Source organism: Ochotona curzoniae, unplaced genomic scaffold (assembly GCF_017591425.1).
Source record: "Ochotona curzoniae isolate NIBS_2020 unplaced genomic scaffold, NIBS_Ocur_1.0 scaffold_2476, whole genome shotgun sequence".
Lineage (NCBI taxonomy): Eukaryota > Metazoa > Chordata > Mammalia > Lagomorpha > Ochotonidae > Ochotona > Ochotona curzoniae.
This window is the reverse complement of record NW_024467095.1, coordinates 5052840-5067414: the sequence shown is the minus strand read 5'-3', so window position 1 is coordinate 5067414 and position 14575 is coordinate 5052840. Positions and strand designations below refer to the sequence as shown.

At 37.6% G+C, this 14575-nt stretch overlaps 1 protein-coding gene across 1 annotated transcript in view; it reads left to right on the top strand.

The window, feature by feature from the left end:
• The window catches only part of KCND2 (potassium voltage-gated channel subfamily D member 2), a 376407-nt gene extending 369679 nt beyond the window's left edge, over nucleotides 1-6728 (top strand). Inside the window, exons 3-6 of the mRNA XM_041002054.1 lie at nucleotides 152-247; nucleotides 1059-1151; nucleotides 4117-4364; nucleotides 6298-6728. Coding sequence (XP_040857988.1) covers nucleotides 152-247; nucleotides 1059-1151; nucleotides 4117-4364; nucleotides 6298-6475 — 615 coding nt within the window. The 3' untranslated portion in view covers nucleotides 6476-6728. The remainder of the gene's footprint in view (nucleotides 1-151; nucleotides 248-1058; nucleotides 1152-4116; nucleotides 4365-6297) is intronic.
• The last annotated feature ends 7847 nt before the right edge of the window (nucleotides 6729-14575 follow it).

Genomic DNA, 14575 nt, shown 5'->3' with positions numbered 1-14575 from the left:
AGTACACAAAAGGAGTACTTTTCAATGGTGATATGTGAAAACATGAATTACTAAAAAATAGATATGCATGCTGACATAGCAGAGTGCATTTGCTCTTTTAAGGAAAACATCCACAAATCTTGACAGGCTATTTCTTTTTTTTTTTCTGCAGAAAGCTAGACTGGCCAGAATCCGGGCAGCCAAGAGTGGAAGTGCCAATGCCTACATGCAGAGCAAACGGAATGGTCTACTCAGTAACCAGTTGCAGGTACAGCCACACACTTTGTCTTATTTAATTCACTGATGTAATATCGATTGAATTCTATTTAACCATATCATTTTATTGTGGGTAATTAAGAAAATGGCTACTGAAACACAAGTATCATTTATTTTTAGCTTCCCCCCATGTATTTCCATAGGCTGCAGTAGGTTAGACACTGTGTTACGAACTATTGCCAATGACTCATGATTCCTGATCATGATTGGGTATCTCTACACACCTCCTATTACATAGAGGGGTTAATGATGTGCAGTAACTTACATGCTTAATACCTCTTTGTCGCAGAGTAACAAGTTGCTTAAAATTCTTCTGGACGAGGAGGGGTTGAGGAAATGACAGGTCTCATTTTCCTTGTAAGTGAAGAGAGGACCGCATTCACTGTTATGAAGTCCATGTGGTATATATAATTTAAAATTCTTCCTTTAATGTTCAGAATTCTAATCCTATTTTTCCCCCACAAAATGAGCTATTATGGAAACTAGCATGGGAGTGGTTTCCGGATGGTGAGATTATTAGGTTAAATTTTTTTTTATCCAAAGAAAATGGTCCTGAGGTTTATAAAAGTAAGAGATTTCAAATTTCAGTTCAGGAAGGCCAGACTGCTAATTTGATGAAAATGGAAATGCTGATCATCCAACTTGGAGGGAACTGCACGTTTGTTCCTTTTTAGTTTTTTTTTTTTTAATATCTTGACATTTAATCTCAGAAAATAGGTCAGATCTCTCCGTGGAATGTGTAGCTGAAGTTCTCATTGTTTGCAAATAAAATAGAAAGCCTTCTGTCCTCTCTGTATCAACAGTCCTCCGAGGAGGAACAGGCCTTTGTTAGCAAGTCCGGCTCCAGCTTTGAAACCCAGCACCACCATCTGCTCCACTGCCTGGAGAAAACCACGGTAAGGGGCCCACAGGCCGGCCTCTGCCCTCTGACCGGAATGCCATTTGTTTCTCTGCATACTTAACACTTCCACGCGTGTTCCACTGTGTGCATTACAGGAAAAATAAGAAACAAACAGTCCTCCCCTGCACTTTGAAAGACAATAGCAAGGTGGCAGGGATTGTGGAGATGTAGTTAGGCTGTTTTGCTCTCAGTGGTTACTTTAGATTAAGTCCAGTGTAAACTATGAGTTAAATGAAGATGCAATTTGTCTATAAAATACCATTTTCCTTGATTGTTAAAATGCTAATTAAAACATGGAAAATCTGGAGTTTGGGATGCCAGGATAAAAGAGAATATCAATAGTGATAAAGAAAAAAAATAGAACTCCAAATTACAAGCATTGCTTTCATTTATAGTTGTAATGAATAGGAATAGATAGTAGAAAAGCGTAAGTTCTCATGAGAAAATGGCACATACAATCACTCTTGTGTCCCTAAGTATTAAGGGATCTGCTTCTCTCTCCACTCCCAAACACTAACACCTCCTCCAGAGCCATGGCACTACCATACAACTTCCCAACACCCACATCAGATCAGTTCACACACTCAACATCCAGGAAGTTACTTGTACTTGAAGACTCTCAATGCAAGCATATTACCCATGCGACTGTTCTGCCTAAGTGTCACTCAAGAAATACATATTCCTTCCTTGCTATGACCCTACAGCCAAGTCCAAGACATACTGTGAAATCAGGCCTGGCCCCTGTGTCGACAGAGCCTCCCTTTAGGGGAAAACTACAAACACATGTTACCGGAGGAAACCAGGAAGCAGTGGAAGCCATCATGAGCCCAATGAAGGGGGACAAAGATCCCTAACATGTAAAGCTTTCTGAAGGAACTTGAGACCTGCAGGTGACTTGAAGTTCATTAGGCAAAGAAATGAAGGCACCACCAAGTGATAGACATATCTGAAGAAAGCAAGCGAATGAAAGAACTTGAGGTTGGCCACAAGGACAAAGTAGAGCCAGCACAGGAAAGGTATAGAGAAGCAGTGGCCAGGTAATGCTAGACCGTACAGACAATGGGGAAAATTTCGATCAGCACCTGATGTAGAAAGAAAAATTTAGAGAGTTTAACTCACGGTTACTTTTGGATCTTGAAATAAAAATGTAGACAAGTCTGAAAGTTGAATGACACATTAATGACAGGACCCATTATTCCTGTCTTTTTCCCTTCATTTTCCTTTTTCCTCTACTTTACCATTTAGGGCTTTCCTTAAAATAATTATTTTAAATGACTTAACACAAATTGATTTTAAATTCAGCAGCCTACAAAAGAATCATTTCTTGCTTTCGAACCCTAGGAGATAAATTGGAATTTTTAATTTAATTTTAACCTCCATAGGCTCTGGGGTATCTACGCAACCCTCTCTAGCCCCTCCCTACTGATTTCCCCTAGACTATTACAATAATATAGTTCTTCAAAAAAATAGTCGTAAGTTCACTATTCTGCTATGTAAGTGTATCCTGACATTGTAGGTATGGACAATGGTAGAGAGTCCAGCATCCCATTGTCAAAATATACTCCACAACTGAGACTAATAACTCAACACTGGGAGTCCATCTTTGATTCGGAAGTAGAGATGCACGCTGCCCTGCATCCTCACATACAGGATAATTTTCTTTATGTGTGTGAAATGTACTTTGCAGCAGAAGAAAACAGATCATGGGTGTTTTCCACCCTATATTTTTCTTTAATATTTAGTGAAAACTGGGTTTTATATGATCATAGCCTCTGGATTTTAAATATGTTAAATTCCTTGCATTTGGAAATGCTTGTCTCAGCAAACAGATGGCAGAATAACTTAAAAAATTATATTTCCCTCTTAGCCAGTAACTACAACTTTTATACTTGTATCTTAGAATGAGAGCAGAGATTTCTACCAAAGAACTACCCCCGCTACCATACACACAAAAATTGAAATCATTAATATTTCAGACAAAAATTTTTTCTATGTCAGATTAAGTTTGCACATAGTCGTTTTATTAAACATCTTAAAAGCAAAATGCATGTTGTATTTCTATAAAGTGAGCTGTGACATGATGCCCGGTATTGCTCACTGCTGGGCTGGCAGCGAGGAAGTTAGTAGTAGAGCAACCCCAACACAGGTGGGTGTCATTAGTGGCCAGTAATATGTTGCAATGGAGAGAAAGGAAGACACAGAAGACCAAAGCAATCGCCTGAGTCAAATACAGGGACACATTGGACGGGTGAACACATATCATTCATTTAAGTGCTGTCACATTTTTCTGAATACTAGGTATTTTAAAGGAGTGTAAAGAAATGAAAAGGATCATAGTCATCTTTGTATAATTTTTTAATATCACATAAAATATTTGTTAAAACAAGGGGTCTTCAGAAAGTTCATGGGAAATCTATATTATGAAAAATATATTTCAGACATTTTGCAACAAAACCAGTCTTTCAATTTTCTTAAAATTTGAATGCCATTTTCATGAACTTTTTAAAGACCTTTTATAGATAACAAACTAGGGACATTCTATTAAAATTGTCTTATTTCTATAACAAAGTTTAAAATGAAGCTTATAAATTGGGATGTTTGATTCACAAATACAGATTTACAAATTCTCTGCAAGTGTTATCTACGTTCACTTTAAATATGTGTAGCTTACTGATTTGATAAAATTAATCATTTCCATGCTTTTGATATTTCAAGCTATAGCCCATATTTAGACACTGAATCAATGTGTATACATTAAATCTCTAGGTTTAACTAAAGAAATTTTATTTCTACACAAGTGCCATAAAAAGTGGTTTGAATATTCTAATCACAATGATTAGACAGTGATACTAATGGAGTCCATTATACCTCCACTTAAAAATAAAGCTATGCATTTTCTTTAAAATCTGTGAACACATATTTATTTGCTTTCTTTCTATTTTCTTGTCACTATTAAACAGAATCACGAGTTTGTAGATGAGCAAGTCTTTGAAGAAAGTTGCATGGAAGTTGCAACTGTTAATCGTCCTTCAAGTCACAGTCCCTCTCTCGCTTCACAACAAGGAGTCACCAGCACCTGCTGTTCACGACGACACAAAAAAACATTCCGCATCCCTAATGCCAATGTGTCAGGAAGCCATCGAGGCAGCGTGCAAGAACTCAGTACCATTCAGATCAGATGTGTGGAGAGAACACCGCTATCTAACAGGTACGTGAACCCCATCTGGGCCACGTGCACAGGGCTATGCTGGCTTACAGGTCACCCTCTGCAGCTGGGTTGTTACCTGCTGGTCATCTAGATTTTAGCTCCTAAGAATTGGAGAGAAAACAGATATTACAACAGGTAGAAAAAGAAATCCACTGGCATGCCCCAAAATGACCAAAGACGGAGAATAGGGCAGGAAGAACAGAGTAGACATTGTTGTACACTGAGCCATTCAGTTGGGTATGCTGCTATTCCATGATGGGATGGCTCTTGTACCAACCCAGCTTCGTGCTCACATTCCTGGGAGATACTTGGGTCCCTGACAGCCACATAGGAGACCTGAATGAATTTCTGGACTCCCGGCTTCAGATTGGCCCAGCAGCAACTATTGAGGGCACTTGGGATGTGAATCAGCCAAGGAATGATCTCTGTCACAATACCTGTCAAATAAGTAAGATAAGCAACTATTTACTTGGGTAGTTTTGGACTGATGGCCCATAAGTTCTCCTCCTCTGTTGGTGTTTGGTATTGTTTGCTGCAGACCTGCATGACAGTCTGAATTCAGGCCATAAATGGATCTACATAAATAGAAAGACCCTGGGACCCATACACTAATATTTGGTGTCACATCTCTGCAATGTTTCACATCTCTTATGAAACAAACTAGAAGTGGAGCACTATTTAGAATGAACACCTTACCAAGTGAAAATTATAATTGTTTTTTTCCTTACACTCAGGATAACATGCATGCCAGCACAGCACTTTGGGAAAGCCTTCAAGTTTTTAAGATTTATCTGAATGTTGGAATAACAGGGAGAAAGAAATATTGTCCACACAATAGTTTTCTCTCTAAATGGCTACAACACCCTGGACTTCTCCAGGCCCAAGCCAGGGGCTAGGGACTCTATCCAGGCCAATGATGTAATAGGCACTCAAAATTAGCACCATCATCTGCCGTTTCCCCTGCTCCTTAGTGGGGAGCTGGTTTGCAAGTGGACTTGCCATTGCCAGAACTGGCACCCCAATATGGTATGTAAGCATTCCACTGCACCAGGATTGCCCAGCCCAAACTTGAATAAAATAGCTAACATTTTGAGGATTTTTAACTTATGGTCATCACAGAAGTGAAAGCTTTCAGAGGATTATACAAGGGTTCTTCAAAAAGTTCATGTAAATTGTTACTAAAAAATAGCTGTGGATTCTATTTTTTTACATAAATAATTCCATCTCCCATTGACTTTTTGTGATGCCCCATTATTTTAAGAAGATATATACTAAAAAGATTCTGTGGCCATGAAATCCCTATGATAGGATACTTTCTTTAAAAAAAATATTTTCATTGGAAAAGCAGGTCAGATTTACGGAGACACAAAGATCTTCCATCCACTGGCTCACTCCCCAAATGACCATAATGGCTGAAACTGAGTTGATCTGAAGCCAGGAGCCAGAAGCTTCCTCCAGGTGTCACACTCAGGTGCAGGGTCTCAAGGCTTTGAGCTATCCTCTACTGCTTTCCCAGGCCACAAACAGGGAGCTGGATGGGAAGTGAAGTACCCAGGACAGGAGCTGGCATCTATATGGGATGCTGGCACTTATAAGGTGAGGATTTTCCAATTGAGCCAGCACCCCAAGTCCATAATAGGACAATTTCATACTAGATTTTCAAAACCTTCAAAGTTCCCACATTAAAGAAATTTTAGTTATGATGTCTGAATCTTTCCCAATTCTATGTTGCATTTTTTGGAATGCACTTTGAGAAATACCTGATAGAATCAAACCTAGTTGGAATTTAGAAAGGATATACTGTTAATGAAAGTTTTTAAAGTAATTATTTCTTATGCATTTAAAATGTGACATAGTTAAAATATGCATTGCTCAATTGTATGAAAACAAATTGAAGCAACTGATTTGATTAAATCGGTATTTTTCTCATTAGCCGATCCAGTTTGAATGCCAAAATGGAAGAGTGTGTTAAACTAAACTGTGAACAACCTTATGTGACCACAGCAATAATAAGCATCCCGACTCCTCCAGTGACCACACCAGAGGGAGATGACAGACCAGAATCTCCAGAGTACTCGGGAGGAAATATCGTCAGAGTGTCTGCTTTGTAAGACGGTTGGAAGAAGTTCAAGAGAATTTGCACCCTGGCTGTGGAAAGAATCTCAGTGTTGAAGAAAGAAGATATAAACCATCTGCAGATCAAGACGATGACAGAAGAAGGTTGGTAGAAAAAGCAAAACAAAGCTTCCAACCTCGAGGCTGTGAATAAAACCACCCACTGGCATTTCCAGAGACTGACCTCTTACAGGAATATTCGGAGACCCTTGACTTTGTGAATGAGCACAATGAAATGCCATCTATTGATGCTTCTTAGGATCGGAACTCTTTTTATATAAAATGAATCTTCGGACCTAATGTTCCAGTTGAATGCAACACAACAAAAATATGGAGAACATTTTGATAAAAATTTTTCCTGTTGAAACCATAAACATTGGCAATGATGATTATCCCATATGGGGAAAAAAAAAACCCATGCAACCCATTTGTATCCACTGAAGGAACCATCACAATGCATGCTAGACTTCTTTGGAAGAGTGATCTCAGTTTCCTTATGTTGTCTTCAGAATAGGCATGACAAACTCTGCTTGTAGAAAGGGGGAACTTCTGTGCACTTACAATGAGCTGATCGTTCATGGTGGGCTTTCCAAATAAACTCCTTTTAGAACTGCAGTGTTTCTCATGGGGACTCTCACTAGTAAACAATGTGTTCAGCCAGTTCAGTATCAATTCTCCTTTAACCATGCACCTAGATACTGTTACAACTGCAATAATTCATTGTACACCTGTTGTATCAGGAATCGGGATTTTTTGTTGTTGTTGTACTTGCCAGATTTTCATAGATACAGTGAAAGCTACATTCCTAGAACAAGTTCTGGTGTGGCCAGTTTTAAGGTAACTTTTTAATTCCAAACTATTGTGCCATATATGTTTCTTGGTAATATTCTTTGGTCTAATGTATCCCTGTGATGTAGTGCATTACCTGTTCCTGTGTTTCTGTAGCACCTTCTATTGGGTTCACTATCATCAACTGGACTAATGTCAACCATAGCTCAAATAACTTTCCTCCCCCTGTATCCCCCTACAAAGTATCTTGTAAGGAGACTGTCATCAATCCCCTTGGCAAAAACCAGAGAAAAGGAGTTGATGTTTATGAATTATCTCCAACGTCTTTGCCGTTTATGGAGAAGCCCAGAGACTGGATATACCACTACATGTTTCATGGAAAGAGTTGACTGGGACTGATATTATAGGATCAATGATCTCAGAATCTTACTTGCTATATTATTTATTTTGCTTTAGATCTTGAATATGTTTTGAGAATAAAGTGAAATTGGAATGCAGATATAAAGATAAATTGGAGTGCTTTATGTAGCAATGGTTGATGAAAGCAAGCTTGCTATGACATTCAAGAAGGCAGCACAAATTCATCTTAGCAAAGTTGCTATGTGTCACAAGGTGCAATTTTCTCCGCCAAATCAGGAGAGCAAGAGTTTAATGACACAACGTTGATCTCTATGTACATTTAAGTGAAAAGTCGTTCCATCTTTTCACCCTTGAAATATATCAGACACATCTTCATGTGACAGTGTAAAAGTTTCACGTCAAATGAAGTTTTTGTTCATTTCATGCCACCATTATTAAGAAATAAAGCTTAGCTTCTGTACATGGGAAGAATCAAGAATTATCCCTTTATCTAGAGATTTAAACACTTAACATAATTTATCATAAAAAGGAATTAATCCAATGAATTCCAAGTAAAGCCAGAAATCCTCACTTCCCATTTCTAGACTAGCTTCTAGAACAGTGCTGTGCACACAGTAGCTCTCGATATTTGCGAAGTGAAATTAGGATCAACTAAATTGTGTCTGGGAAGAACTGGCTTTATTCCTAGTAGACCATTATAAAATTACTAATCTTCCAGCAGCGTGAATATTAACAATTACATTAACACCTGCCTTATGTCACTTTATGCTTCTAGAGAAAAATAGAGCGAAATATCTTTGATGGCATTTACTGGAAAACTTTTCTAAAAAGTAGACTAAAAACACCATGATCAGGAATACTTTGATTCCCAAGGAAATGTTCTATTACTGTGTTCTTACTATTACATAAAAAAAAATGCAGTTAGGTTATTTCTGTTGGCAATTCTGCCTCCTCTTCTGATTTATCATTTATCAAAACTGTTAATTTTTTTAGAATTTCGGAAAAGAAAAACCTTTTTGATGTTTTAGGTGATTTAAATATACTGTGTCGGTGGTGAATGACTTTTGATGACTGTTAAGTGCATCTGTATTGTAAGTGAAACGTAGTTATTTCTGTGTACCATATGGAGTAACTAAGGTCATTGTTTGACAGTTTTGTTTGAAGTTCATATATCTTATTTCAAAAGATAGCATAATACCTGCATTATGCTGGAAAAAAAATAGACCTTTGAAGAATACTTAAATAAAACACATGCATGCTGAAACAGGACAGTGTAGTCCATGGTTGCCCTGTTTTCGTGAATTTCATTTTCTTTCTATGCGACATGCGCCACTCTCAAAGCATTCACATGTGAGAACACTGGGACACATGCAAACTCGGACATCAACTGCAAGTAACACTTCGTAACACTTTGAAGTGGTGTAGGCAGTAGCTTTCCACCAACAATGGGAATTCACGAAGATGTAAACAGCAAAATTAATATCATTTAAGTAGGGACAAACTTTGAATCTTAGATGCATCTCCATTTGCATGCACCACTATTTGCCATAAGCAGAAGAGCTCTGAGGCATAGTGGAAGTTAGAACTCTAATCATTAACCAAAGGTCTTTCTTATACAGGAAAATATTATTTTAGTTTTGTGTATATATGTGTATATATAGATAGGCATAAACATTAGCAGTTTCATTTTAATATGCACACAATGATGTTTTCTATGGAATATCCTAGAGAGGACAAATAGAATGTTAAACAGTTCATTAGGAGAAGGTAAAAGACAAAAGCAGTCATCTAGCACAGAGACTGATTTTGCTAATAACTTACACCAACACAGGGTCCTCAGGGTAAAGAAACCACATTCTTGTTAATTCTTGTAGTTTACAGCCTTAATTTATTAAGGTATCAATCCTGTATTAAAAAGATTCAACACTCCACTCTCTCCCACATGGTCAGATATTGGCTTGAAACCAGCCTCTGGGGATTAGGTCCATGGCTAGCAGCAATATTGCACCGAAGAAGAAAAGGCTCTTGCTATCAAACAGATGACTCCTCAGAGTTCCATCAGAAAGGCAGCTCCGATTCCCTCGAGTGTGGTGAGGGTGTAAGTTATTAACTCAGAGATACAAGGACTGTTACTGCCCCCACTCTTTTTAAACCTCATCACAATTGAACAGATGTGTAGTGCAATCTTTTGAAAGGTATTTTTACCTTTTGGTTATATTAGGATAGTAAAAGATTCTCTAAGTGATTTTTTTTTTTACTTCTAAGAAATTGCTAATGAATAAATGAGCTGAAGACAATTATAAAACATTCCTTGCAAAAGGTTTTGAGTTGAAAATTTCAAATTAGTGTCAAATTTTGTTTTCAGCCTTTGCTCTTTCTACCCACTCCATATTTTCTTGCTGCTTGCTCTTCAAACAGTAATATTTTTCTAGCAATTTCCACCCTTCCTTAAATAAATGTTTCTCTGGTTTTCTCATGCAAATCAATATTAGGTAACTGTTTATTCCACATACAAGTTATGAAATGTTGGAGGTACATCAAATGTGGTAATAGATGGCAAATAAACCAGAAGAAATTCTTCTTAATGAATTCAATTGTGGGCAATAGCTCTAAAGAGTTGGGCATACCTCTAAGACCCAGTAAAGTTAGAAATCGTTAGGTTTTCTTTAATATATTTGCAATTGCTAGAATCACTGTTTAAGGCGGACTCTAAATCTATTGGAGAAAGAAACTACACTGAACAGAGTGTCTTAGGGTTTTATTTCCATGGTTTGTGCATTCGTTTATTACCAGGTTGGTAGGGTTAAGAACTCCACCTTCCTAGATGGACTCCACTGTAAAACTGGGACTATACGAGATAAGAGTACTTTTACAGTTTTTATATTCTCTGATAAGACGTTACGGCTGCCCAAGAGTTATCTCTGGGAGATTTAACAGATGTGTTTACCTAACTCAGGACCCATTCAACATTGCTACATTTTCTGATAACACTAAAAATTACATGTCTGGATTTTCCTAATCTAATAAATGTTTTAGTTAGATCATGTATTTGTATGGTTATTGTGTATAAACATGGAAGCTTTTTTTAAAAAATAGAATCCTTGTTAGATCCAGGGTTGGATATACATATGCAAGCAGTAGTGGCTGCGGGGTCTTTTTCAAAGACAATATCTCTGCATTGTCTTCGGTCTAAAATGTTTTCTTATACTGTTACTGCTTCCTGACTGAATACTAGTAAGTTAAAATAAGACAGGCTTTAGCTAGGAAACAATATTGCTGTCCTCGTTGCTGCTAGGTTTGTTTTTTCCGTCAACTTCATGTCAAGTCACAGCACACCGAGTTAACTTTCCAGTGAAAGAATTACAGGAGAGCATTCACCATCTCTCGGGTGCTCGCCTTTTTGCATGAAGTCTGCCAAAATTTCCCAGGGTGTAGATCAGGGCTGTGGTTATACATGGCAGCATCTAGTTGCCCAACAGTCTAAATCATGGAGGCTGATAACAGAATAAGTATTTTTAGAGTTAATATCAGTAACTGTAATTCCTACCTTTCCTTATGATTCTTTGATTCATATGAGTAAAAATTGCAAAATAGCACATGAAGTTGCTATTGGAATTTACATGCAAAATCAAGTGCAGAGATCCAGATATGGAAAACTACATATTTCAATATTCCAAATTAATATGCTAAAACTTAAAAGGCTTTGAATTTTTCCATCCTCACAAATAATTCTCCATATTTCTCTAACTGGTTGATGTATTTTATTTGTCCTTAATAAAATGGGAAGCTCCATTTAAGTTGTAAACACAGAGATTTGATTTACGTAGAACTGTACAAAATTTAATGTACCTTTTAAAATGGTACTTGAGATCCAACTCCCTGCCATAAAACTTCTTTGGATTTCATCGTTTGCTTGTTTTATGTTCCAAAATAACACTAGCCTATTAATAACAGTGCTTTACAGTCCCTCTCAGGCTCTTCCCACTTCCCAAATGATAAATACATCATTATCAGCATTAATGTTATGTCTAAGACTTCATGAAACCTTAAGATACCAATATGGACAAGAACACAGGTATGGGAAACCAATATTCAATCTTGGCATATAATTTTCAAATCCTAATTTTTAAAATGTGTCGGATGGGTTTTACAAAATAAAATTTGTTATAAAATAATAAATCTCTAGATATGGAAATCAGAAGAAACAATCTCATTTCTGACTTTTTCTAAATTAGGAATATACAGCATGTAAACCCTAACACTTGTGTCAAATCTCACAACATAATGACAAAAAGGCATATATTCAAGTACATCTAATGCCTAAAATGAATTTATCCAAATGTAGAAAAGTCCACTAATGAGACTAATGCAATAAAAGAAATCATGAGAACTTAAATCTGTACAATTTGAAAAACAGAGCTTAGAAGACCAAAAGAATTCAACATCATCTCTGTTTCTTTCTCACCCAGAGTTCAGTTCTTCAGCAAACATTAAGAATTTACTGGTGTTTTGCTTCTGTCATTCTTAGCTATGATAGATTTTTATTGTTTACTATTAGACATAGATTTAGCAATTTGGTAGGTTTACCAAAACTTACTTCAAGGCTTTTCCCCTCAATACGCACATCCTCAAAATCATAGTAAATATTTCAACCTAAATTTAGGTTTAATGTTGAAATGATTATAAAAACACAATGTAGCAGATGAAGGTTAAGGTCTTAAGCCAAACACTAAGTCTATAGGATCCAGTGTGTTGGCCTAGTGGCTAAAGTCCTCTCCTTGGACGCACCCAGATCCCATATGGACGCCGGTTCATGTCCCAGCTGCCCCGCTTCCCTTCCAGCTCCCTGCTTGTGGCCTGGGAAAGCAGCCAAGGACGGCCCAAAGCCTTGGGACCCTGCCCCCACGTGGGAGACCTGGAAAAGTCTCTTGGCTTTGGATCGACTCAGCTCCAGCTGTTGCGGTCACTTGGGGATCTCCCCATCTCTCCTCCTCTCTGTATATCAGACTTTCCAATAAAAATAAAACTCTTGAAAAAAAACCTAAGTGTACAAATGACCCTTACAAGGGTTTTAAATGATTGAGTATTGCTACTTCTGATTAAAGGTCTATCCTGATTGAAGTCAAACTTTAGATGCTAATGAACCTAAGCACGATCGTCTCTTTCTGATCAGTTTCACTTCTCTCCTTTGTTGCTCTTCATAACTGAGGGGAAATTGCATCTATTGTTCCAAATTTGTAATAAAAGCCCAAACCAACAAGTGAATTAACAGTATGAGGAAGACTAAAAACAATAAACAACAACAAAAAGACTTAAGTATCTAGAGTATCCCTCATAATAGAAACATGTACAGTAATTTTTTAAAAAGCTGTTAGAAATAGCCATGATTTCCTATTTTTAAACATGTATTTCCATAAAATCTCTAGGTATTAGGACATATTTTCCATGTGTCCCAAAACTCGAGAAAATCTAAGGGCAGGCATAGAAACACACGCACACACATAGAATCTCATTATTTTACCATCTAGTGAAAATGGAAGGTTTTTAAAGATGTAGTTATTTGAAAGATGGAGAAGTATTACACCCAATGGTCCACTCCCCACATGGTGAACACTGGGTTTGGAGAAATAAAAGCCAGGAACCTAGAAATTCATATGGGTATCCTACAGAGTTGGCACTGAGCCCAGTGCATGGGCCATCATCCACTGCTTGCCCAGACACGTGAGCAGGGAGCTGGGTGGGACTGAAATACAGCAGCAGCCACTGGGACCAGCATTTCTATAGGATGGTGGCAGCTTAACATGCTGCACCATTTGGAAACAATTTTTCTTACCAGCAATCATTACACATCATTGGGGTTTTGTCAATTGTAGAAATTTATAATGTGCCTACAACTATACATTTAACCAAAATAATCTGAAATGAGCTATCTAAAGCAACACTCTTAGAAGAATAAAAAGAGGGAGAGAGAAAAGAGAACAAGAATCATTTGATATTTCTAAGGTTTAACTGCTTTAAAATTCCTGAACCTGCACAGGCTGGTACATGGAGGGAAAAAGGTTGCCAGTGTTTGCATGCACAGGTTAAAACTGGGAACCTCACCATTTATTAACATGCAAGTGTATGGAGACTATGTGTGTCGGTTACATTTTATATAAAGCAACAGATACATCTTTTTAACATTTAATCAATTCCTTAAGTAACTTTTCTTTAAATGTTAAAATAAATATATCTGATGGTTGGGCTGGGAACAGCAGACCATTCTTCCGGGTTATCACCATGGAATTCAAGAGCACATGAAGAATTTCAATTTCTTGTTTTTCAAAGGGAGCCTATTCATGTACATACCCCATTTTCCTATCCCTACTTTTTATGTGGTTATGCACTTACTGTGGTCTTTGTAATTTATAAAGATCATGGTAATTTTTTAAAGCTCATACATATATGCGCATGTTTTCAAGTCAGTTTTAATCACCACAGATGTTACTGTAGAAAACAGGGGTCATGCTAACGGGAAGGAGGCAAAAATTCTCTCATGGAGATGCAAGGTGCATCATGCTTATTAGTGCAAAATCTGGCTCAAGAGTGTTATTACTCTGGTAAGGAAGTTTGTAACAAGTGCAGCTGCTAAAAACAATGCTGTTTTTGTTTTAAGGAATGGCTCTTGCAGTCTACTTCAGCTGTAGCTAAAGCAGCATAGTGGGGGAGCATCAAGCCCCATTCTCTGCCTTCATTTTCCGTCTGAGCACACCATGCATGTGAGGGACTAGGTCAGGTGCTGGGGATAGAACAGAGACTGGCCTTTGGTGCTGTAGTTTACCTGTTGGCTTAGACGGCTATCGGAAGCACACAGCCCGAGATAAGGGGCATTACGTCAAGAGGAAAAGTAAGGCAATAATACAGGGATGCTTAATACAGCTATGAAGGAAAGCCCTCCAGGGGGAAAA